At 29.9% G+C, this 26,043-nt stretch overlaps 3 protein-coding genes across 3 annotated transcripts; all 3 read right to left on the reverse strand.

Annotated features, from left to right (window-relative positions):
* Positions 1 to 2,711: 2,711 nt before the first annotated feature.
* On the reverse strand, positions 2,712 to 7,529 carry LOC114175172 (alpha/beta-Hydrolases superfamily protein). Its single transcript, XM_028059942.2, has 8 exons — positions 7,277 to 7,529; positions 7,092 to 7,184; positions 6,733 to 6,944; positions 6,497 to 6,641; positions 6,331 to 6,403; positions 5,627 to 5,773; positions 5,390 to 5,515; positions 2,712 to 2,964 (listed from the first exon to the last, which is right to left on the reverse strand). Exons 1-8 carry the CDS (start codon positions 7,447 to 7,449, stop codon positions 2,875 to 2,877), a joined length of 1,059 nt encoding a protein of 352 aa, XP_027915743.1. The 5' UTR covers positions 7,450 to 7,529; the 3' UTR covers positions 2,712 to 2,874.
* Positions 7,530 to 13,519: 5,990 nt separating this feature from the next.
* Positions 13,520 to 15,701, reverse strand: LOC114163377 (L-ascorbate oxidase homolog). The gene is made up of 3 exons (XM_028047658.2): positions 15,409 to 15,701; positions 14,212 to 15,321; positions 13,520 to 14,032 (listed from the first exon to the last, which is right to left on the reverse strand). Exons 1-3 carry the CDS (start codon positions 15,648 to 15,650, stop codon positions 13,735 to 13,737), a joined length of 1,650 nt encoding a protein of 549 aa, XP_027903459.2. The 5' UTR covers positions 15,651 to 15,701; the 3' UTR covers positions 13,520 to 13,734.
* Positions 15,702 to 21,521: 5,820 nt separating this feature from the next.
* LOC146889038 (L-ascorbate oxidase homolog) lies at positions 21,522 to 23,343 on the reverse strand. The gene has a single exon (XM_085665081.1). It carries the CDS (start codon positions 23,271 to 23,273, stop codon positions 21,618 to 21,620), a length of 1,656 nt encoding a protein of 551 aa, XP_085521207.1. The 5' UTR covers positions 23,274 to 23,343; the 3' UTR covers positions 21,522 to 21,617.
* Positions 23,344 to 26,043: the final 2,700 nt, after the last annotated feature.

The following is a 26,043-nucleotide window of genomic DNA, read 5'->3' on the forward strand; positions in this document are numbered from 1 at the left end:
TATTTTTCAATTAAATTGTGATATTCATCGGGGCAAACTAATATTGGATTTTACTATTAAGTTATTTCTAGAATAAAAATATTGAAATATAAGTTAATTTTGTAAATACAATTCTCTAAGCACTCGTTAACCCACGACAAATAATTTTATATCTTAAAAAAAAATGGACAAATATAAACAATAATTGTTATACGTGAAAGTGAAAAGTAATTTGTAACTTATTTAGTTTAAGGACAGAAATTGAGTGAAGGACAAATAAATTGAGAAAAAGAACTAGTTATAAATAATTTAATTGACTATAACATTAGTTTGATCAATTAATTTGTGTTTATGTTTCTAAAATTAATTTTGACTTAATTAATAATTTAGTTTCTATATTGAGATCTAAGATTATTTTTTTCTATATTTATTTTTTACTCAATTGAGTTCTTGTATTTTTTAAATAGATTCAATGTCATCTTATGTCAAAATGAACACATGAACTTTCTTTAAAAGTGTACTTCAATCGGAGTTGCACATGTGACAACGTTGTCTCTATTTTATGGAGGTTGTTGTGTTTGTCCTACTCATGGTGGTGGGAAGAAGGGTTCGACAATAACATCCATTTATAATAGAGGTCTTTGTTAAGAAAATTTTGAAAGTCCTTACAAAACTCGATCAAGAGTGACAAGAGTACATTGTCGCAACAAATATTATTCTGACCTTTGTTCGCTTTGGAACCTGAAACTCTTATGACTTTATCCTTAAAAAACACATCAGAGGGTTGTATGGGGAATGGGTATTTAAATTACCCTAAGCTTGACTTTTAAGCGAAATGAAACTATTGGGCGTACTAGAACAACCCCCGCAATCAAGGACTATTTGCGTTTCAAGACACTTGTTTCTGTTAAGATTAGTGTTCTAGATTTAGGAGTTCACGTTTTACTTAATTATTTTGTGTAATTATAGTTTCTATTCCCAATTGAGACATTTTGAATTGTTTTACACAATCAAATCATTGCTTCATTTATTTCATGGTTACATACGAACCTATCTTATACGTTGCATTCATGAGCGTACACTTGCATTTGTCATATTTTGATATTTTGCATATAATTCTTTCTTTTCATTTCTAGTAGTTCTAATTAGTCTTAATTGTGTATTAGGATAATTTCAAATTTGTCTATAGAATAGTTGCATTGCATAATTCATATCCATTTCCCATTTTGGCATTTTCACAAACACCATGCATGGATTATGATTCTCTTAAGCTTTTCATCAAATAGTTTGCATATAAGCATTTCCGTAACATTTTAGTTAAGTTTAGTATTAGTTTAATTAGATTTCCTCCATTTACACAAAACACACTGAAAAATCATTCAAAATTCACTTTGTCTTTTCTAGGATTGATCTTTGGTTTCACACTATACTACACTAGTGGAGAAATCAATTTTATGAGTTGATCAGTCCTCCAGTACAAAATGTCCACAAAACTCCCTTGATCTACGAGAGTTTTCATGACTGTAAAATTTTCTATTTCAACTATTATGATCATAGAATCATCATGTTGATGATCTATTGCTTGAAAGTCATCATATTTACACGTGATGGGTGACATCATCCTTCTTGAGTATATGGAAACAACATTAACACTTTGTACGACTCTAAGATATCTTTTACATAGGTGAGCAACTTCATCAACAACGACTTGTTACTTTCGTGGTTCTAGAAATACATTGGCATGGCATGGTGGTGGCATATGGTGTCATCAAGCATGCAACTGAGAGTGTGGAAGAGCTTTTGAACTTGAATGACACAATTGTTAAGCCTAGGAACAAGATTATGGAGCAAATGAAATAATGGAATTACAAGATTGCCTATAAGATTTCTCAGCTTGAGAGGGATGATGATGTTGTAAAAAAGGTTTCAATTGTTGATGTTTTAGAGGAGGGTTTGATTGTTAGGTTCAAGAAGTTGAACGAGGTTGTGGAGAATTTGATTAAAGAGCAAATTAAGGCTTTACGACCGAAGGAATTTATGGGTGAGTGTGAGAACAATTTGTTAGACACCTTTCCTATTCCTAGTTGACTATGTAATGTTGTTAACAAATAAAATTACATTAAACCTATTTAAAAAATATAAAGACTCAATTGACTAAAAAATAAATATAAGAGAAAAATTAAATCTTTTACCCACATATAGTCACCAAATTATTAATTAAACAATTGATTTTACTAGATTATTTTAACATTATAATTGATTCAATTTTTGAATAAAATTTAACTAATTAGTAATTGATTGAATTAAAATAATTGAACCGTTGATTTGTAATATTTCTTTTATAATAATATATTATAATTTACTTGATTTATAATATTTGTTTAATTGATTTAATCACTCTTTCATGTGTACGAAACATCTTTTAATGGATTATTTTAGTCAGAAGCTGAGACATACGCAGTGTGGAGACGACAACTTCATGTTTATTCAGAGTTTGCCATTTGATAACTTTATAGTACTAAGTGTCGACTTCAATTAATATATATTTTATCATAACTTGTAAACTTAAACTATCATACCAAAGCTAATAAGGATAACATATCCTATTATATGTACTCTCTCCGACGAATCCGAGAACGGACTGTAGTATTACTTAATGAGGTTGAGCAAAAGTTAATCTTGAGAAACATGCCCCCAACAAAATTCATCACTACCTTAATCACACTACCGTGTAAGATTCCAAGGTTGCTAATCATATTAGATGAATTGTCTCACATAAACAGGTCACAATTTGTAACTATACAAAAAATGAAATTCAATCTTAATGGAAGCCAATGGAGATATGTACACAATTTCAATGAGTTGAGCAGCATCAACAAACTGACAGATAGTGAATCAATTAACAATTGAGGTACTGGATGAGGATTTAGTATGGCGTGCCACAAATGACTCTACAAGTGGGTTCACAAGATGAGGTGCCTCATCCTTCATGAAGTGCACAATTAATACAATTTTGTCAAAAACATGAAAAATTAAACATCAAAAAATGCAGGCACAAAAAATAAAGACATAAAATTCCATAATGATGATATGAACAGGATTATATAGATTTTATTAACATAAATTCGTGAAAAGGATGACATTAAATGGCCCTTCACTGTTCTCTTGGATTAAAATTCGATTGTCCTTAATAATTTTAACCATTCTGGTTTCTTAAGATTATATAATACTTCATTATTCTTTTAGTCCTTGTAATTAATTTTCAGCAAAAAAAAAAAAGGGAATTTTTAATGCTTCTCGCCCTAAAAGGATACCCAAAAAATTAGGATTAGAAAAGACGCACCGAGACTTCTCACCAGAACTAAGCAGGAGGCAAGCATAAATATGGGATTAGGATAACATGTGATTGATTCCAAGCAAACTAATTAACATAATGATAATTGTCATCTATGAATATTTCTTGAATTATTTTAGAGGCAATTATTTGATATCTCACTTTATCTAGGTAAGAAGATAAAGAATTATTTTATTCATAACAATTACACCAATTACATTCTCGTCATCTTTATTTGTAATAATCAAAACCTTTAAAACCTTTAAAACAAGGAAATAAAATATGCTATATTTTTTCCTAATCTGCTATTTACAACAATTATTATTTTTTGAAATATAATTGTGCTAATTTTAGATGATATTCTTTTTTTGGTTTTAAAGGTATTCGTTGAAGGATCAAGTTGGAGAGAAGCTAAGAGCTTTCATCGACATCAATGGAGAGATTAATTTTGGAGCATACTGGATGGTTCCAACTATCCAGAATTAGACGACTTAAGCTTATTCATAAATTTGAAAAAGAAGCTTGTTGGTGGTGATTAAGCTCATTTTGGATGGCTAAAGCACAAACCAAGATATATATATATATATATATATATATATATATAAGCTAAGAGCTTTCATCGACATCAATGGAGAGATTTGGAGCATACTGGATGGTTCCAACTATCCAGAAGTAGACGACTTAAATAAATGTGAAAAAGAAGCTTGTTGGTGGTGATTAAGCTCATTTTTGGATGGCTAAAGCGCAAACCAAGAAATATATAAGGTCATTTTTGGATGCTTAAGCAATCTATTGTTTGCTAACTTATCCATCTATTTTCACAAAAATCCATGTACAAAAAAGACCTAGTTCCTATAAAACCCTCTTCTTGCATTTTCAAAGATAAAAAATGTTAGAGTTCTAGATGTCATTTATGCTTAGTAAGAGATTCTTCTTCATTGATTCCTCATCAAGTATTCTCCCGCAATTGCTAAGCATAGTTAATTCTTATGTTTATAGGGGTTTAATGTAATTGTATCTACTCTCATCACACTTTTATTATTCAATTATTCAATAAAGGATTATTGTTATTTCTCTTCTATGTTAATGCTTGTTCTTGACCGGATTGTCTAATTAAATAAATTATTTATTCAATTAAAATTGGAAAATTTGATTTAATTATAATCTGATGAGAGCAAATTATACATTTTAATTAAGCCTAGGGATAGGGTCAAAATGATTGATCATTATTAGAACTCTTTTTCTTAATGCAAGGAAGTAACTTGATTAAGCTAATTCAAATAGTTGATTGCAGAATCAAGGGAAGGGGTTATGATAAAATAAAATTGTGGGTTGATGATAACATAACCCTGCTTGAATAAAAATATAATAATAGCATGACAGGAAGTCTAATGAAATTAAATGTTGACAAACTCATTCATCTAACTTACACTCACTGTATTGTGCATGCTTATAGTTCAACGAAATAACAAAATCCAAATTTCTCACTTTTCTCTTTCAATTTCTATGCATTTGTCAATTAATTTAGTTACTTTAATTCTCTAATTCTCATAGTCTGGAAATGATACTTTAACTATCCAAAAATTCCGCACAGGTCCCAGTAGACACAACTTATCACTTTGTTACTTACAATCGGGTACTCTTGCCAAATCACCAACAATTTACAAAAAGAAAGCAAATATCACAATTTAAAGCTTTGAAATTCGATGACACAAGTAATTGCAATTGGCAAGGCCTTCGAGGAGACAGTGAGAGCCATGAAATTGGTTAGGCAGGAAATAAAGGAAACTTCCTTATACTAATTAATAGCTTCCAATAAAATTAAATAGTTGTAAATATTCGTTGAACTAAGTGTCATTGGTGAGTCATTGATGAATGCGGAAATTAAGATTAACTAGGTAAAATGATATATATTCCAGTGATTATACTCTAAACACCTTGTATAGATTATTTATGTCAACTTTAAGTTGTTACTAATTTAAGAAAGGCATCAGGGAAAATGATTATTTATGCCAAAGGAACTCTTACATTACATGTACAAGGAAAGAGAGAGAAGGAGAGAGAGAGAGAGAGAACCTGGGGGCAATGTCCAACATTAGGAAGGACAATGAAGTCTTCAACAGAATCAAAATTTTCATAATTTCTTCCAATCTCAATTGGTTCCCAAGGATCCTTGTCACCCCATGCTATCAGAACCGGGCACTGAAAAAATAAAAATTAAACACACTATATCGTTGCTGGATTTTGGCATCTCAAACTTACATTCACTTGTTCTATTACCACTTCCTCAACTACTGGTGTTTGGAGGCTTACCTTTACTTGAGGTAGTAGTTCCTCGGGAAGAGGACCACCTGAATAGCAAATGAACTCAAGAAATACCTCTGCAGCACCAGGTTCCAGACCTGGACCAAGGATGATCTGCACTAGCTCATCTGTCACCTTGGAGGTGTCATGATAGCACTGTCAAAGCAATACACATGAAATCATAAATTGTGGGTAATAGCAACCTCAGTTGTCAAATTACAAAGCATGATACCACCTTGGAGCTGGCCACTTCCAGCTCCAGTGATAGATATGCATCCCTACTAACATGGGTCTAGAATAAGAAAAATAGGAGGGAATGTATGAGATTAGAGGCTGTGTTTGGGTAGTGTGCAAGGGAATGTATGAGATTAGTAACAACCTGACCACTTAGCAGTAGGGTAAAGACAGAAGAGTGAAGAGGGGAAAGGCAGAGAATTGTGAGTAATGTTTGGAAAGGGAGGAAGCCAACCCACTACCCCTCCAAGTACCTGCAATGTTTCTACAAATATTTTACGTTCCTGTTTTATAATTATAAGTCTGTTTCTGTGAATCTCGTCATGCACATGCCCATTGGACTCCTTATCAATCAGATTTATTCCAATTTATTAGCAGTCTCATCTTACACACTTCCTTTCTGTTTTTCTATCCAGCCTACCGTGTTCAAGGCATGAGTTTCTAAAGAGATGAAATTGAAAGTAAAGCGAGAGGAGTACCTGGCAAAGAATGTTCCTTACAGATTCTTTTGTGGCAACAGTTTTATAGAAGAATTTTCCTAAAGCAGTATCCCTACAATATAAAACATGATAATATGCGTAAATCCTCTGCTCAAGGCTTGAAATATCTTAAGTCCAGGTAAAGAAACTTGGCTTTCAATTTTACCTAAGCAATCTCTGGAATGATCTGATGAAAGGCTTTCCGTACCAAGGCTGCTTCTTTATATGAAGCATACGAAGAGATATATTGAGAAGGATAATGCCCCGACAAATGTGTGGTGCTACCGCAGCTGCTTGAAGACCAACAACTCCTGTACAACAAATAAAGAACAATATGAAACACGGAAGCAAGGCAGTGATTATTTATGAATTTATGAAGGGAAGGTAGTTGAAAAGATTCACCTCCAATAGAATTGCATAAAAAGAATGCTTCATCCTTTATGACACCAAGACAAAACTCATTTAATTGAGAGGCCCACGTTTCGAAAGTGTAAAAAGAATGGTCTCCTATTTGACGAGGATTTGGTTTATCTGAATATCCGTATCCAATGAGATCAATGGCGTAGACCCGGTGAGATTGAGCAAGAACTGAAATGTTGTTCCTCCAGTGGTCACTGCAAGAAGTAAACTCTAGAATTACATTGTGGCATAAAAAAACGAATTGAAATAAAAAAAAAAAAAGTGCGGAAGCGAACAGATGAAATTTAGATTTAGTATAAAACATAAACATATGACGTCCATCCAGACTGCAGACCTAGTACCTGTTAGCTCCAAAACCGTGGACTAAAAGTAGCGCAGGGCCATTGTTCCCAGAATGTTGATAGCGAATAGAGTAACCCCTCCAATTCCAAACGCTACGAGTACAATAGAAGGTCTGAATCGTTTATTCACTGTTCCAAAAAATAGAAAAAATAACAACTATTATCCGATACCGAAAGAAAATTACCGGGTCTGAACCTCGTCCTCCGCATCAATGTTTAATTTGGAAACGAATCGACGGGGGAAATAGATTTTATTTTGAACTGGAGAGTGACAGCGAGAGCGGTAGCGAGGGAAACAGAGACTGGTTATGGTGGTTGATGTCATACACACGCTCATCGTCATTGTGCTTGTGACCATGGCCTTTCTTTTCCACACCCATTCACCCCTCCCCCTTTCTTTCTATATCTCATTTCTCGTCGCCACGTTTCTCTGTTCTAGAGCACGCCACGTACTTTAAGACCTAGTAGCACAATTCATCCATTCAAAACTGACATGTCAAAAACCATTAATCCTAGGACCTTTACATCATCACATTATATTATTACAAAAAATTAAAATAAATAATCTAAAGGTAAATAGATTAGTGAGTAAAAATGGATCAAAAAATATGGACTAAAATATTATTTTTCTTTTATTTGGAGAAATGGAAAGTATCTCCTCTGATATCAATATATACTAGTATTTTTATTATTAAAAAATTAAAAAATATTTATTATATAAATTTAAATTTATAGAAATATAGCTAAAATTTATTATAAATATTTTATTTTGTAAAATTAAATTATAATATTTTAGTATACCTAATTTATTTATATATTTTCTTAATAAAATTTATATGTTTAAAAAAAATATAATTTACCAAACATATCTAAGTTATTTATATATATTTTTTAATAAAACGTATTTCATCATATAATTGTTTAAAAAATAATATTTAATAATTAATCAACTAAAATAAATAAATGAAGTGCCAATTAATAATTTTACATGTTTTTTAAAAAAATTAATGAAATATTGTATTTTGACACATGAAAATAAAATAATAGTTTTATAAAGTTAAAATAATTCAGTGACAAAATATATATATATATATATATATATATATATATATATATATATATATATATATATATATATATATATATCACCTACTTCTAATAAGACTCACTCATATAAATATGGAGATAATTCGAGATATTTTTACAAAACTTGATATTGTCGTATTTATGGTAATTATGGCAGATCTTAATAGTCCAATTATTCTATGATATTGGTTTATATTATATTTGCAAAATACATGGATGACATAAGAAGGTATGTTGTTATTATTAATTAAGGTAAGACATTATTTTACCTGTATTATTTGACATTATATTACTTATTTTATAGATGTTAAAAAAATTTGTATTCGTTGATAATATCCGCAATATTATAAATGGATATTTGTGGATAACGGGTATGAGTATTTTCTTATACCCGTATGTTAATGGGGCGGATACTATTTTACTTGTATTGTTTGACATTACATTACTTGTTTTATCTAGAGATGTCAAAAAAATCTGTATCCGCGAATAATACCCGCAATATTGTAAATGGATATCTGTGGGTAACGGGTATGAGTATTTTTTTATACCTGTATGTTAATGGGACGGGTACGGGTATCATAGTATCCATACCTACGGATATCTGTACCCGTTAATTTAAATTAAAAAAAAACATGATTAAAATATTAACATATTGATTTGTGAGTTATTTTTTTATCAATTAGTTTTAAAAAAATAATTTCTTTATAAACTAACATTTAACACTATTCAAAATGGATTATTTGGACTTTGTTTGAAATGTATAAATGTTATGTATTATATTTTATTTAAATTTATGATTAAAATATGTTGTTAAATATTTATTTTTTATTTTTTTTAAATACCCGCGGGTACTTGTGGATATCCGTGGATATTAAAAAATTATGCAGATACCCGCATAAGGGATACCCAACGGATATGGATATGGGTACGAGACGGATATTTATCTAGCGGGTAGGGTACGAAGGAGCTACTATCCGTACCCTACCACCCCGTTGACATCCTTAGTTTTATCACATGGATTTAAGGCTTAAAAGGTTTTAGGTATAAATACACATTTGGTACCCAAACTTTTTCGAAAAGTTCAATGTGGTACCCGAACTTTAGGAATGTTCAATTTGGTACCCCCAATTTTCTAAAGAGGTTCAATTTGGTCCACTCCGTTAAGTTGGAATTAACACCGTGTCCGTACATGACACGTGTCAAGCCATGAAATTTTTATTTTTTTTTTAATTTTTTTTCAAAAAATTAATTTTTTTTTTCAAAAATTATTTTTTTTTTCAAAAAATTTAAAAAACTGCCACGTGTCAGTTTATCATCGTGCCACGTGGCAGCTTACAAGCATGACACGTGGCAGTGTAATAGTTGTTTTCAATTTAGTACCCCAATTTAAATTTTTGGTTCAATTTAGTACCCCAATTTTTTAAAATCATTCAATTTCGTCATCTTCCACTTGAGACCAAATTAGTAAATAAGCTTAATTACAACCTATATATACATGTTACAATAACTTTTTATAATATATATACATCAAATCATTTCACCTAAATACTTAAATTATTTTATTTTTTTCATTTTAACCTTTGTAATTTTTTATACATGAAATTTTTTACACTTGTAAAAAATAAAATAATTTGAATATTTAGCTGTAGTGATTTGATGTATAAATTCAAAACAATTATTTTAACATGTTTATATAAATTATAATTAAGCTTATTTACTAATTTGGTCTCAAATAGGAAAGGACGAAATTGGATCATTTTAAAAAATTTGGGTACTAAATTGAACCAAAAATTTAAATTGGGGTACTAAATTGAAAACAACTATTACACCGTCACGTGTCATGCTTGTAAGCTGCCACGTGGCACGATGATAAACTGACACGTAACAGTTTTTTAAATTTTTTGAAAAAAATAATAATTTTTTGAAAAAAATAATAATTTTTTGAAAAAAAATTAAAAAAAATAAAAATTTCATGGCTTGACACGTGTCCTGTACGGACACGGTGTTAACTCTAACTTAACGGAGATGACCAAATTGAACCTCTTTAGAAAATTGGGGGTACCAAATTGAACATTCCTAAAGTTCGGGTACCACATTGAACTTTCCGAAAAAGTTTGGGTACCAAATGTGTATTTATACCAAGGTTTTATAAATACATTTAGTATTCTCCTAAAAGTCCTCCTAACGAGGCACCAAGTTACTTATAATGGTAACGTTAAAGCCCTCTTAACGAGACACACCCTCTTAACGAGACACCGAGTTACATAGAGTAATAATTAGGGGTGGCAATGCGGGCCAACCCGCCCCGTTTAGGCCCGCCCTGCATAAGGCCCGCACATCGCGGGCCGGCCCGCCCTGTCCCGCACATTTTATGCGGGCCGCATACTCTGGCCCGCCTCGCATATACGTTGGCCCGCGGGCCGGCCCGATTTTTTTTTTTTTAATTTTTTTTTTTTTATGATAAAACTTTCAATGTTTAAAAATTGGGAAACTTTAAGAAGTTCACAAAATTAAGTAAAGACTTTGGGGAATTAGATGATAAATTGATAATTCAACATTTTCATCATATTCATACTATGACATACACAATGTATTCTTTAAATTTTAGCACATTAAAAGTGTCATAATACTTGTCTTTTCCAGTTATACAAGAATTTGAAATGTTAATGCAAGAGTCCATAAAAGAAGTAATTAATATACACAAGTGCAAGTTTTTTTTTTTTTTTTTAATTTTATGCGGGCTTGCGGGCCGCGGGCTAGCCCGTGCGGGTCGCGGGCCTATGCGGGCCGAGCCCACGCAGGCCTGCGGGCTCACTATCCTGGCCCGCCCCGCGTTTTTTCTTTGGGCCTGCGGGCCAGGCCCTAATTGCCATCCCTAGTAATAATGTTAAAGTTTTCCGAAAGAGACATCGAGTTATTTAGAACAATAATGTTAAAGTTCTCCTAACGATGCACCCAATTACTTAGAGTTTACAAGTAGGGATCTTAAATATTAAGAAGAATATCAACATAATTTGATTATCAAAGTTACCAACAATAAGATATATTGATAAAGTTAGTTATTCTAATACAAAATCAAGTACAAAACTGCAGGTCCAATTCAATTTGAAAAATCTATAAATAAAGGGCATGAGAGAGGTGAAAGAAAACATCCCATTGTGAGGAAGAACACCCATTTTTGGGAACCTTCCCTTTTGAGGGAGAGACACATTTTGGAGAGAAAAAAACTTAACATCTCTACACTTGAAGGTAGAAAGGCATTATGAAGGCGGAAGACATTCAATTTCAACATCAGTCTCATGTTTAGTATGTCTAAGAGTGACTAACTCCCTCATTTACGGGGGTTGGGTGTATGCATTCTTAATTATCCGTGAATTCTTTATTCAATATAATCTTTTTCTACAATCTCTTATATTGTATTCCTGTTTTAACTGCACAGTTTATGAATTTTGCACATGCAGGAGTTCATACTGGTCTGAAAGATATTTTTGGTAACTTAAATTATGATCTTTAATTGCATGTTTTAGATATGGTGCATATGTAAGAAACCTTGAACTTAAATAAGTTTTTTTTTTCTTTTGCAAATTCAATTAAAGACAAAATATTGCTCTAAAATAAAAATACCTTAGAGAAGGCATCATATTATGCAAAATATCATGATAGATAAACTCAAAAGTGATTTGTTTTCAACCCAAAGATGTTGTGGTATGTCAATATTGCCTTCACCATATTTGGTAAATTCATGTTGAGAATTCAATCAACAAATGTTGTAATATGTCTCGCTCTTGAGTTTAATTTGTAAAGAACCTTCTGAGTTTGAGATATAGTGCTTGTAAACTTTCACCCCGAGAAAATGCAAAGATTTAAGTGTCTTGAACTACATCCATGTAATTAGGTTTTAGAAAATAACACATACAATGTTAGTATTCATTTTAAGTTTTAATGAGTGGTTGAACGTTACGACCTTGTGCATGTATCATGTTTTACTTAACAAGAACTTCGTTATTACCCATTAAACTTAATTTCATAGATTTGTCATTCATGTGAATGGGGCTTTAGTCATATTTCCTTTAAGTCAAATACTTGTTGACGCATTAACCATTTAATAAATGCATCCACGATACTTTTCTCACATGATAAAGTAAAAAAAATTAATACCATGATTAGTAAGTTATATCTCACTCTTAGATGTTTTTTTTTAATTAGAATTTTTGCTAGAGACTTTAGATATAGCAACATGGTTGTCAAAATGCATTAAAATAAGAAGTATACACTTAATTTAACAATGGTAAATGATACAGAAGTGTTTTCTTTTTTAAAATTGTCTCAGCAGTAACATTATTTACAACAATAATTTCTACTTCCATGTCAAAATGCATTAAAATAAGAAGTATACACTTAATTTAACAATGGTAAATGATACAGAAGTGTTTTCTTTTTTAAAATGGTCTCAGCAGTAACATTATTTACAACAATAATTTCTACTTCCATAATAAATCATGAAATGACAATTTGTTCGGCATATTTACATGATTGTACCCCTCTACCTAATATTAAAAATATAACGAGTAGTTGATTTTGGGTCACCATAATAAAAATAATATTTTGAAACTCCACTAATTATTTAACAATCCAATTTTAAAGGTAAAATCATCATTAATTTTTTTGATAGTTATGAAAGAAAACAAGATGGATGGGAAAAAAAAGATAAGTAGAGAATAAATCTTAGAATATGTTGCGTAGAGAGATAGATTTATGATTTCATTTCTTTTTAAATCATAAATTTTAACAATATACTCTTAAATGGAATTAGTTTATTTTTTTTTACATTACGTAACTTTTCTTATATTAAATAATTTATTTATTCATTAATTAATTTATACTTTTTTATTTATAGTTGCATAAATGTAATTATTCACAATTTAAATTAGTATTAAAGTTTGAATAATGATGTTTAGAATTATTTAATAAGAATACTTTTATATAAGGATTTGCTTTTTCATGTACATTTATTTTTTCAATTTTAAATTAAAAATTAATTTTTATTTTATTTTTTAAATTACAATTAATCAAAACTTAATTATTTAAAAAAAATAAAATATTTTTTTTTATATTTTATCATTTAATAATTATATTTTAAATTTAAATAATTGTTTATAATTAAAAATTTATTTAATAATAAAAACTATACAAAAAATAAACTATTTAAAATAACTATTTTATAATATAATAATTTTTTGCTAGAATAAAAAGATAATAATCAAGATGAATGTGTTTACCTTGCTGGTACTTATAATACTCAAGTTGTGGGGGGAGTGAAGAGAGTCTACTTGAACACTAGGTTTCATTAAGAAAATCCCATCAGTTTATTAGAAAAGAAATAGAGTGAGTGTTACAAAAAAAAAATGAAATGGTAGATGAGCCTATGTTTTTGCTAAAACATTGGGAGAACTAATAAATAATTAATTTGGAAAGAACTGCAAAAAGGGTTGAGGCATTGATCAACTCCATAGTTAATCTACACTCCTGTTGATTGCATATATAGGAGGAGTCTTTCTTAGGTATATGGTGGTGGCTTTGGCAAATCCTTAACAATACCGCAAAGTAAGGCGTTATCCGGAATATTGTACTCGTCTCTGAGAGAACGCTCCGGGGTGATAATGCTCAAGTACATCTGTTGGCCAAGATACATATTTTCAGTAATCATCGATCTCAAGTTCCACATTCCAACGTTGTCGGTTGACAACAAGACGGCGGCCCAAGATTTTGGGAAGACCTGAATTGTGTGCCTGTTGACGGCATCGAGAGGGTTGTAGTTGTCCCTCTTATCTGGGGTCCATTTGCCAGGCTCTATGCTGTATAGTAAGCAAGATATATATATATATATATATATATATATATATATATATATATATATATATATATATATATATATATATATATATATTAAGTAATCAACAAAAAGGAGCAAATTAAAGAGAGAGAGAGAGTAAGAATGATAAAGGAAAGGAAAAAGGAAAGAAGGAATACTGACGCGACAGCGAAGAATGCATAACCATCTATGTGATATGACTGGATTGATTTTTCAGGGTTCTCAAAGATGATCTCGATGAATTTACGATGTTCAAGATTGAGAACATTTGGATGAATTTTAACAGAGGTTCCAACGTCAGAGGATGGGTCGTCTTTGATAGTATTATATTTGAAAACCTTGTCAGCAACTCCAAAGTATTCAGCTAGCTTGACTGGAGTTTCGGGGTCTTCGTGGGAGACACCATTGAGGGCATAGCGAAGCTTACCGTTTTCCCTACTGACGGAGTTGACGAGCTTGATGGTACGGGTAATTTCGATTTTGGCGTATTTGTAGGAACCCTGAGGGTTGGGCCTGGCGGCGCTGGCAGTGAGATTCCAGCGGAAGGAACGGAATTGATTGAGAGACCAAGCCCAGCCGACTGGAGCCTCCGGGATGTCAGGAGAGGGACCACTCTTGCTATTTGTGTAACGGATGATGCCTTTGGCTGTGAGAACAGTCTTGCTGAAGCGCGTGGAAGCCACCATGTAGTAATCCTTTGGGTCCTTGTCTGCTGTGACAAGGAGAGAGAAGCAACCACCTATATGGACGTCCAGAGACTCGTATTGGTTTTGCACCACATGGGAGCCTTCCATCTCAACAACCGTCAACGGGTGGCCTTGGATCCTGAAGTTGAGTGAAAATTTCATTCCTACGTTGCATACTCGGTATTTGTAGGTCTTTCCAGGCTTCATGGTGAACAGTGGCTCGTCACTTCCATCACCTTTAGCCGTTTTGCCGTTGATTAGAACACCTTCAGGCCTCCCAATGGAGCGACCGCTATCCAAGAACTTCCTCAGAGTGGTGTGGCTCTTTGTGTACCAGTCACCGATCACAACGTCGTATTCGTCCTCGGGATCATGGTACGGCACTGGAATCAGCAACCTGCTGTTTATACGGTGCGACCCAAAACCACCAGCTGCCCTGTGCAACGCTGTGCTCGGGTAATAGAAGAAACTACCTATCTGGTCCTTCACCTGCATACGATACGTGAAGTTTGTCCCTGGAGGAATGGGGCAGTTTGTTCCGGGTACCCCATCTTGCCACGAATTCTTTCTCTGTTGGATGCCACTCCTGCACCACGCATGCATCAGCATCACACAAATTATTTATTTTTCATGCATTATAATAAATATATAATTAATTAAATATAATAATTACCATGTAAAAAGAAGAGGCTCGTCAAGATTATTGAAGACATTGACTATTAGATTGTTATTGCTGGTTGTATTAATACTGGGTCCTGGGAATTTGCCATTGATGAGAATGCCTTGCTGCGGTACTCCCAACGGAGAGATGATGCCATAGGTAACGTTCCATGTATGGTAGATATAAGGGTCTTCACCCCGCACCATCACCACCAGGCTCATCAACACCCCCAAAATTATGCCTCGCATCTCCATCGAATCCTTTCTTTATTCTTTACAATTGATTACTGATTACTGAGTATACAAGAACTCTTGCTTGATGTCTCATACCCCACCACACCCTTGCCTTATATGTTTCTCCTCCTCATCTCGCAACCACTCAATCCTCACACATCCCATTATTTTTCGCTCCTTCCAACTCGTACTTCCTTACACCTCCCCCTTTTCCTCGTCAAATCCTCATACTTAGGAGCCTACAGGGGAGGGTGTCATAATACCACTTTCTCATTTTATTCTATTTTAATAAAATCCTTAATTACTCGCTTAAAAATACTTGCAACTATAAAAGGTGTGTACACAATGCTGTTTCACAAAAATAATTAAAAATTTAGTTAATATACTTTAAACTTCTGACTAAGTAATTGATAATTGTAAAATAAAATAGATACTTGTTAATATGACATTTTTATAGAAATATTAGTTTTCATTGTTGAAAAATATATTTTGGACTATTTTTATATGTTATTTTTTAAATCGTTTAAAGCTTTATTAATTTTTTCATACATTAATTATTTTATTTATACTGTTTACTTGATGGTTACATCTCTCTTTCTCTCTCTTTTATATATATATATATATATATATATATATATATATATATATATATATATATATATATATATATATATATATATATATATATATATAAGGCTCTTATATTTTCTAAAACAAACTAATAATAAGATAAAATAAATTGTATTATTATTAATATCTTATGAAATAATAAGGAAAATAACAAAAATATTTCATCTTGTGAAAAATTAAATAATAAAATCTTACTGGTGAAAAACATTTAACGATAGAATAAAAATTAATATAAAAATAGCATCCAAATTTCATCATAAAACATTAAAATTTTATTTATCAACTTAACATGTTTGTAAATTTATACAACGAATGGTTACAAAATATAAATGCTAGCTAGAATTTCCAACTAATTGGTTTTAGGACAATTATTGTCAGAATTAACTCTTTAAATCGACCGGTTAATACGGAAGTAAAATTAGAAGGAAGGAAGATTTTACAAATTATCGTGTTAAGTAAGATTAGAAAGCTATTGTGCCGTAACTAGACCTCTCAAAGGTAAAAATCCATCAAGGACACTATAAATAAGATATCTAGATAAAATATTTAATACTTTTGAACCATATGAATTGATTGCATTTATCCTGAATGAACACCTACTTGAACATCAAAGTACCTTTTGCAAGTACGGAGACAAGAAAAATGAATGGACAAGTATCCAGATGAGAAGAACGAATGAATGAATGCTTATAAAGGATAATTGACATAAGAAAGTTGAGGAATTAAAAGTAATTCAATCCTACAAGAACATAAAGTAAACTAATAAGGTTCAGATAAGTTTTAGGTTTTAACGAGATCATTTTTGTTTTCTAACAATCTTTTTTAGTATTTAATAAATTAAATATTCTTTTAAATAAACTATTCATTTGTATTTATTTTGGTATAAATCTTTGCAATATTTTAAAATATTTCTTTTATTCCTATCATATTTTTATCATAATAATCCATATATATTTTACATTTTATGATGAATATAATGTCAATACAATCTAAATAAGCAACATAGACCCGATATTAATTATTGACCATTATTTAAGGTTGTGTGATACTCAATATTATATATTTAAGACTTAAGATCGAGAATGATTGATATAATCATAAATCATGGATCATAACACAAATTGCAAATTTTCCCTTTTGTATAAATTACACCAAATACACATCCATAGAAACAATTAATCCCTTGTCACTTTTTCAATACTTCATTAAATTTAATTTATTTAATATAAATATTCAAATTATAATAAAAACTAAAAAAATCTTCATTAACTTTGTTCCCTTCACGAAACACATTAGTATGAAAATTCTATTTCTCTAAAAGTGAGATAGCAAGAACATCTTCTTCACCAACAACTTTATGAATAAAATAATTACGGATTTATAGTGAAAGTAGAAATTAATCCAATTTTAATCATTAAATTTCAAATAATAAAAGGAAAATAATTAAAATGAAATTATAAAGACAAGATAAATATTCAAAATTTGTAACTGAAAAATAATTAAATTACAATAATTTTTAATTGGGTGGTGTTGTGATGTTGTATCTTTGTACTGATTTTTAAATGGGAAAAATAATTTAATAACAATTGTATTAATTTTTAAATGGATGAATTCGAGTGATAACACATTAATTTTTGGTTAGGTTTAGTTTAATTTAAACTAAATTCATTTAGTAAGAATGGTGAAAAAGCGATACAACATAAACTTAAAAAAATATAGATTTATATGATTTTACTATTTTTATGATAATCTTATCGATTTTACTAATTACAATTATACATGAAATCTAACTTATAAACATAAAATCATAATATCTTATGATTTTATAATTTAAATCTCAATTTTGACCATAATTTATTAGGAATTTATTACGTATGAAATAAACTTAAATAAAATAAGATTAATTAACATATTATGTACCACTAACTTTATCATTATATAGTTAATAAAAAAATATTAATATATATAAATATATACAAAGTACAATGTATTTACATTCTACCAAGTAGTATTAAAATAATTTCAATAAATATATATATATATATATATATATATATATATATATATATATATATATATATATATATATATATATATTTATTGTTATGAATTAATAGTCATCCATTTATTTACTACAATTACTCATATAATTCTCATTCTTAATAGAAATATTTGTATTAATTATTTTTTATTTTTATTTCTTCCCTATATTCTTCTATTTATTATTAACTATATATATATATATATATATATATATATATATATATATATATTTTAACGGACTATAATAATGACAAAGGGGTTATGATTCCCTCAATTTTTTTATATTTATATAATTTAATATATAATTTTAGATATATTATTTTAAAATTTAAAATTTACAATATATTTTATATATTTGATATTCTAATTTTTTTTATACATTTATATCTATATATAAAGGAATTTTTTTTGTCCATATTTATTTTTCAATTTTATATTTTAAATATTTTTATAAATAAAAATAATTATTTTATTAATATTATCTTTGAAGTAATCATTTGTTTGATTTAACCATTTTTTTATTTGACTGTTCTTTCAAATTTAATCATTATAAACGAAAATTAATTATAGTAAAATTATAAAAATTATTTATATTTAATTTTATAATTAAAATAATAAGAATACTTATAATTTTAATTTTTTTATTATCATAAAAAAGTAAATATAATATTTTTACTAGTTTATATAAAAATTTTGGAATTACTCTCTCAATTCCTATTTTCGTTAAAAAATATCAAGTTGATCTTCTAGTTTTGTTTAATTTCAATTTGGTCCCGATTTTTGAAAAAATGTGCAATTTGGTCATTCTTCGTTAAATTTTTTGAATGAGATAAAGATTTTTTCATCAAAATTGAAGTTATGAATAAGAATGATTTGCTTTGTTAGTGCAATTGACACACACACACACACACACACGTGGATACCTCAACATAACGAAAAACAAAAGCTAATGTAGTGAAAATTAAAATATACTACACATAACATTATCATCTCAAAATCAATAGTTCATATCAAGAATCAAATGTCTATGATCGAACATTGTCCTTTTTGGTTCAATCATCATGATTCACTCATAACATAAACATCTGACCCTACTTTCGAAAGACTCTTGTATTGAATAGACTTAGAGACCCTACACCTCTCATAGGTCATATTAGCTAATTAGGTTTGTCTAAGTCATTTTACTCTTTTCTTTTACCAAAAGAGATATAATTTAATGCAAATCACATAGTCTAATTGGCAATACTTATATATCATAGATCAATTTAATAAAATTATGCAATTTAGTCAAATTATGCAATTTAACTCAATAGAACAACATAATGACCCAAATTGGGTCCAAATGATTCATCCATTCCTATCTTAATAAAATGACACATTTATACTAAAATTATCTCTCATTTGACTAATGTGACTCATTGACAAATCAATTTAAAACATAAACAACATAGCAAGTTATCTTACATAGTCTTAGTTGAGACATTATATAAACAATCTTTCAACAACTAAGTCATCATTTCATCTATTATCATAGATAATCATAATAACTTCAAACAAGTACTAGTAGTAGTTTAACTTTTACTAGCTTCTCTTATCTGAAATAACTTTTTTCATAGCTCGGTTCAACAACTCAAGGATATAGTTACTTAATACCTAGAGCAATATATCTAAAAATGACAAAAATTCAGTATATGGTAAAATAAGTTGAGATAATCAATTTTTTCAATTAACCTAACTAAGATTGATAACAAAAACTATACAAAAAGTAAGGATATCAATAATAATAATAATAAAAAATAATAATAATAACAATAATAATAATAACAATAACAATAATAATAATAATAGTAATAATATTTATAACCATATAATTCCAATTTCATAATTTTAATTTTACCCTTTACAATATAATTATTTGTTAATTTTTTTTAAATTAACGATTACTTTTATCAATAGTTACTTTATCTTATTTTTTCTCCATTCATCTCACTTTGTTTTTAATAAATATAAATTTATTTTGTATATTATATCATTCACACTACTAATATAATATTGTATATTTTATCTTCACCTACTAATATAATATCATACATTATAAACACGATAACACCTTTATTTACACTAATAATAATAATAACCGTAGTCGTTTTGAAATCACCTTTAAAAATATACGTTAGTTTGATGACAATTTTAAAAACAATCATTGTTGTTGAACTTTAATGACATAACATGTTCATTCCTTTCACTTTCCATTTTATCTATTTTACTTTCTCTCTTTTATTGAATTATCATTATTTTTGTATTATACAAGTCATATATTCCTTTAAATATTCTACAAAGACTTACATGTTATATTTTATCCAGATATTTTACTCATTTCTCACTTATTAATAAATCTCAAGTGAGTTGTGAATAACAACATTCATTCTTTATTTTCCAATTTATTTTTCCTTATATAGGGATAATTGTGATATTTTAATCATAAATATGCTAAAATATATATTTATACGAGATATTTTCTACTTTACTTTTGAAATCAAAATGCATGTTTTCAGAAAAACTATAACTTTATCATGATTTGATCTTAAAAAATGTCTTAATAAATTAAGAGAAATACAATAAAAATAACCTTTAAATTCAATTTTAAGCAATTAGAGACTTTTTGATATATCAAAGTACAAATCCTCTACTCTAAGGCAAGAAAATTTGTTTTTGCTTTTGATGATATATATTTTTTACGATGAACATAAGAAAAAATTAATATAATAAAATTAGTATAAACAGTTATAAATGAGTAACATCCAGACAGTACATAAAAATGATAATGATATTTTGACTATTAAATTTTGACAAATTTTTATATATAAAAGTGATAATGATATTTTGACTACTAAATTTTGACAATTTTTTTTTTTGTAACATGAGGTGAGATCTCGTAAATGATTTTGAAATATTAAGAATAAAAAAATAAAAAAATAAAAAATTATTTAAAAAATCATACCTATGTAAAAGAAAGTTAAAAAAATTTAATACTAAAAAATCATTTTCCATATAAAAATCGATACGGGAAAGATAACTGTCCTTTTGATTTGAGTTATATTATTAAGCGTAGATTATTTTAGAGTCTATAACATATTTTTTTGTGTTTATTTTAGGATATATTTTTATACGTTGGTTCATGAAGCAAATAAAAAATAAAATATGAACAAGAGCATAGAATTGAATCGAGTAACCAGGGTAAATTAATTAATTAACTGAATGGGTGGATGTTTTGGTGTTTGGATGAAGTAGGAATGGCACAAACAGGGAAAAACTCTAAGAAGAGTATGGTGGTGGCTTGGGCATATCCTTGACGATGCCGCAAAGAAGCTGGGTATCTGGGAGGTTGTACTCGTCCCTGAGGGAACGTTCAGGAGACAAAACGCTAATGTAGAGTTGTTGCCCCAAGTAGCGATTCTGAGCATGCTCAGATCTCAGGTTCCACATTCCAGCATTGTCGAAAGTCAACATGATGGCGGCCCAAGATTTGGGGAAGACTTGAATGGTGTGTCTGCTGACGGCGTCCAGAAGGTTATAGTTCTTCCTTTTCTCAGGGCTCCATCTGCCTGGCTCAATGGCGACTGCAAAGAAGGAGTAACCATCCAAATTGTATGATTGGACGGTTTTTCCATGGTTCTCAAAGATGATCTCGATGAAGTCACGGAATGTGGCACTGATGACATTAGGCACCTTGGTTGAGTTCAGATCAACGGGGGGCTCGTCGGAAATGGTGTTGTAGTTGAAAACCTTGTCAACAACTCCGTAGTACTCAGCGAGCTTTAGAGGAGTGTCGGGATCTACGTGTGAGACGGCATTGATGGCATAACGAAGACCTTGGAGTCGGCTTACGGAGTTGGCGAGCTTGATGGTGCGAGTGATGTTGATCTGACCATAATGGTAAGAACCCTGGGGATTAGGCCTTGCAGCACTGGCGGTGAGGTTCCAACGGAAGGAGCGGAACTGGTTAAGAGACCAGGCCCAACCAACTGGAGATGGAGGGAGCTCAGGCGAGGCAGGGCCAGCACTGTTGGTGTAGCGGATGAGGGCTTTGGCAGTGAGATCGTATTTGGTGAAGCGAGTGGAGGCGACCATGTAATAGTCCTTAGGGTCTTTATCGGCGGTGACAAGGACGGTAAAGCATTGGCCAACATGAACGTCAAGAGAGTCATAGACATTTTGGACAACGTGGGAGCCTTCGGTCTCGACAAGCTTGATGGGATGGCCTTGGATCCTGAAGTTAAGGGCGTCCTTGAGACCAACGTTGCATATTCTGTACTTGTAGGTCTTGCCAGGAATCATGGTGTAAAGGGGTTCATCACTGCCATCACCCTTGGCTGTTTTGCCATTGATGTGGACACCCTGTGGCCTACCAATAGAGCGACCGGAGTCCAAGAATGTCCTGAGGATAGTGTGGCTCTTGGTGAACCAGTCACCCATGAGAACCCAGTACTCATCCTCTGGGTCAGCATATGGCACGGGAATCAACAGACGACTGAAGACTCGAAGGCCACCGAAACCACCGGCTGCCCTGTGCAATCCTAAAGAAGGATAGTAGAAGAAAGTTCCAATTTGATCCTTCACTTGGAAGCGGTAGGTGTAGTTTGTCCCAGGAGCGATGGGGCATGAGGTTCCTGGTGTACCGTCTTGCCATGAGTTCTTTCTGTGTTGAATACCGTGCCAGGTCACCAGGAATGGCTCGTCAAGGTTGTTAAAAACATTTACCACAATGTTGTTGTTGCTTGTGCAGTTTATTTCGGGTCCTGGGAATTGGCCGTTGATGAGAATACCCTGCTGGGGCACTCCCAGAGGAGCAATCGTCCCGTAGGTCACGTTCCATGTGTAATACAAGTACGGGTCTTCACCTTGCACTGCCACTGCCGCCGCCAACAGGCATAACATCCACAACCACAATTTTCCCTTCCCACCACCCATTCTTTTTATTCTTTTTATTTTCCCTGTACACACACTACTTCTTCCTTTTTCCTTGTTATTTATTGAAGGAGAAAAGGAAGAAGATAGTCTGATGCTGTTCTCCCCCTCCCCCTTTTATACCTTTCCCCACCTTCTCCATCCACTCATCCTCCATTCCTCTCGCCTCATACATCGCTCTACCTCTCCTTATTTTTAGATTTTTTCCTTTTCCCTTTCTCTTTTCATGTAACAAAATAACAACAATTCCTCATTCATAATAATTTACATGTTGATTATTGTTCATTTTATTCCCGAGGGTACCTTAAACCTTATAATCTTATTGTATCTACCCCTTCTTAAATCCTTGGAAAGATAATTCACATGTCTATAGTAACAATAATTAGGATATATGCAATCAAATTCAAATAGTAACAATATACTTTTTAACATATCCATAACCACACTCATTACACATAAATTTTCACCCATTAATTGAAATTATTTTCTAGTGACATTGTGAATATGACTAATTTTACTTTATTAGGGTTTAATATAAAAAAACTCAGACTAATGTAAACACTTGATTTTCAATTTACAAAAGGTTATATTTCAATTATATTGATCTTATTTGTATGCTTAATCTCTGTATTAGTTTGATCACTCATGTTCAATTGAGACTTGATGACATTCAAAACTGCTTTTAAACATAGAATATCGTGGAGAAAACCTAATAGAATTAATGGAAGAAATATATCGATTTTAATATGGATTCTTTAAAAAACTCTTGATCTGTAATAGATGGATTAATTATAATTTATAAATGATTGAGAGTATATTGAATCAATTTAGTTCAATTGCTTAAGAAATTAAGAAATAAATATCTTAATGACATAATTTTTGTTAAAATATAACAATTTTATTTCTTTTAATCGAGATTAAATATAATTTTTATATAAATATTATATTAATATTTTATTAAAATTGACAATTTTATTAATTATTTTTAAAATTTAATTATAAATTAATAAGTTTAATTATAAATTTAAATGAAAAAAGTAATAGAGAAAGAACATAAATTAAAACAAAAAACAGACATATTACAAAAAAGTATAGATCAGAAGATTAGAAGTGATATTTCTTGAGAAGAAATACTTGGACCCTTGATGCTTTGTTAGTGAAAGGATAAAGAAATGTGTGTCTGAAGAGAGAGATGTTCTTGATCGTGAGCATGCCACAATTTTTTCGTTTTTTGGTTAAATGTTTTTACCCTTTTATTTTTTTTTTCTATTTTTTGTAGTGAAAGGTGTTTCTTCGTATATGTGCAGTGGACTATAAAAATGCTACATGTGTAGTTTTTTTTTTTTTTGTAAAATTAAAAATTTCATTTTTTATTATTATATTTATCATCTAAAAAAATGTCACACAGTGTGTTAGAATTATTTCTTTTAGTTAATTTTAATAATTTAGGTAATTTTGTTTCTTTATATTTAAACTTTGTTGATTAAAATTGTCTAAAATATTATTATTACATTTACTATTATTTTTGTAGTACATCTAAAAAAATAACTGTATGTTAATTTTTTTTAGTTAATTTTAGTAGTTTAGGTTATTGTATTTGTTTGAGATTTAAATTTTTGGTGTTTAAAATTATTTAAATATTATTATTACTATTATTATTATAGTACATCTCATAAAAGTTATTTATCTATTTAAAATAACATTAAAAACAATTATATATATTAGTTGATAAAAATAAAAAAATATTATAATAAAAAAATACGTATTAATATTTAAATTAGTTTTTAATTTTATTTTATTAGTTAAATAAAAAATATTTTATGTGCATTATTTTTTTTCATGTTTTATTTATATATAATTTTAGTAAAGACTGGTAATTTTAATATAATAATTTAATAAAAAATCATATGTATAAACTAAATTAAATGTGTTTTTAAGTATATGTTATGAATTCTTTTTAAATGAGTTGGGCTATTGAAACCATTAAGTTCCCGGAAAACCAAAGTAATAAATAGGTGAATCATGGTGAAAGAAAGTAATAAAAAAAAAAAAAAAACCTTTTGGTTTCCAATAAGAAACAATTAAAATTGAAACTTTAAAAGATAAAGAGAATAAAATCAAATGTGACTGGTACAAAACAAGTTTCAACACGATAATTGTCTTTCTTTTCTTTTTTTGTAATTGTTTATTGGTGATGGTTTTTGATTTTTTTTTTTTTAAATTTGGTGGAAAGGACACGTGCACGTTTCTATTTGTGCTTGTATTTAGGGTCAAGAAAGAAAGTATTTTGATTTGCACAATCCGAAAGTCATGTTAAAGTGGATAGATTTAAAAAAAAATCATGTTGACTTAATTGTTTAATTTAGAAATCATGCTGACTTCCGAGTTAATTAATCCAAATGTCTTTTTCTGCATTCAAAAAAACTTCTAGATTGTGAAATTTAGAAAAATCATCCAAAATATATGGTCGAAAAGTAAAAATATGACTTCTAAATTATGTAATGTAAAGACACTTAATAATTATGACTACTTCTTTTTATGAAAAAAAAAAAAAAAACTTCCAATTGTATACAATCTATGTCATAATCACAAAGTAAAAGAAGTTTTATGATTATATAATCTGAAAGTTATTTTCAACTCCCATATTGAGAAATCTAGAAGCCAAAATTGATTTCCAATTACCAATTCAAAAACATTTTTAAAGACAGTGAGAATTTTAATTTTTATAATGATGCAGGAAAATATGACTGCCAAAAGAAACCCCTTTCTTTTA

Source organism: Vigna unguiculata, chromosome 1, assembly GCF_037176805.1.
Source record: "Vigna unguiculata cultivar grain cowpea cultivar isolate G323 ecotype 2 chromosome 1, ASM3717680v1, whole genome shotgun sequence".
NCBI classification, from domain to species: domain Eukaryota; kingdom Viridiplantae; phylum Streptophyta; class Magnoliopsida; order Fabales; family Fabaceae; genus Vigna; species Vigna unguiculata.

Bases quoted from the DNA above. Each gene is read 5' to 3' on its own strand.
- LOC114175172 (XM_028059942.2), bottom strand. From the start codon at position 7,449: ATGGTCACAAGCACAATGACGATGAGCGTGTGTATGACATCAACCACC. The intron at 7,185-7,276 runs GTAATTTTCTTT...TTGTACTCGTAG, and splicing joins GAGGACGAGGTTCAGACCCG to CGTTTGGAATTGGAGGGGTT. The intron at 2,965-5,389 runs GTTCTCTCTCTC...CACTTCATGAAG, and splicing joins ATGTTGGACATTGCCCCCAG to GATGAGGCACCTCATCTTGT.
- LOC114163377 (XM_028047658.2), bottom strand. From the start codon at position 15,650: ATGGAGATGCGAGGCATAATTTTGGGGGTGTTGATGAGCCTGGTGGTG. The intron at 15,322-15,408 runs GTAATTATTATA...TGCGTGGTGCAG, and splicing joins GAGCCTCTTCTTTTTACATG to GAGTGGCATCCAACAGAGAA. The intron at 14,033-14,211 runs GTCAGTATTCCT...CTTACTATACAG, and splicing joins TATGCATTCTTCGCTGTCGC to CATAGAGCCTGGCAAATGGA.
- LOC146889038 (XM_085665081.1), bottom strand. From the start codon at position 23,273: ATGGGTGGTGGGAAGGGAAAATTGTGGTTGTGGATGTTATGCCTGTTG.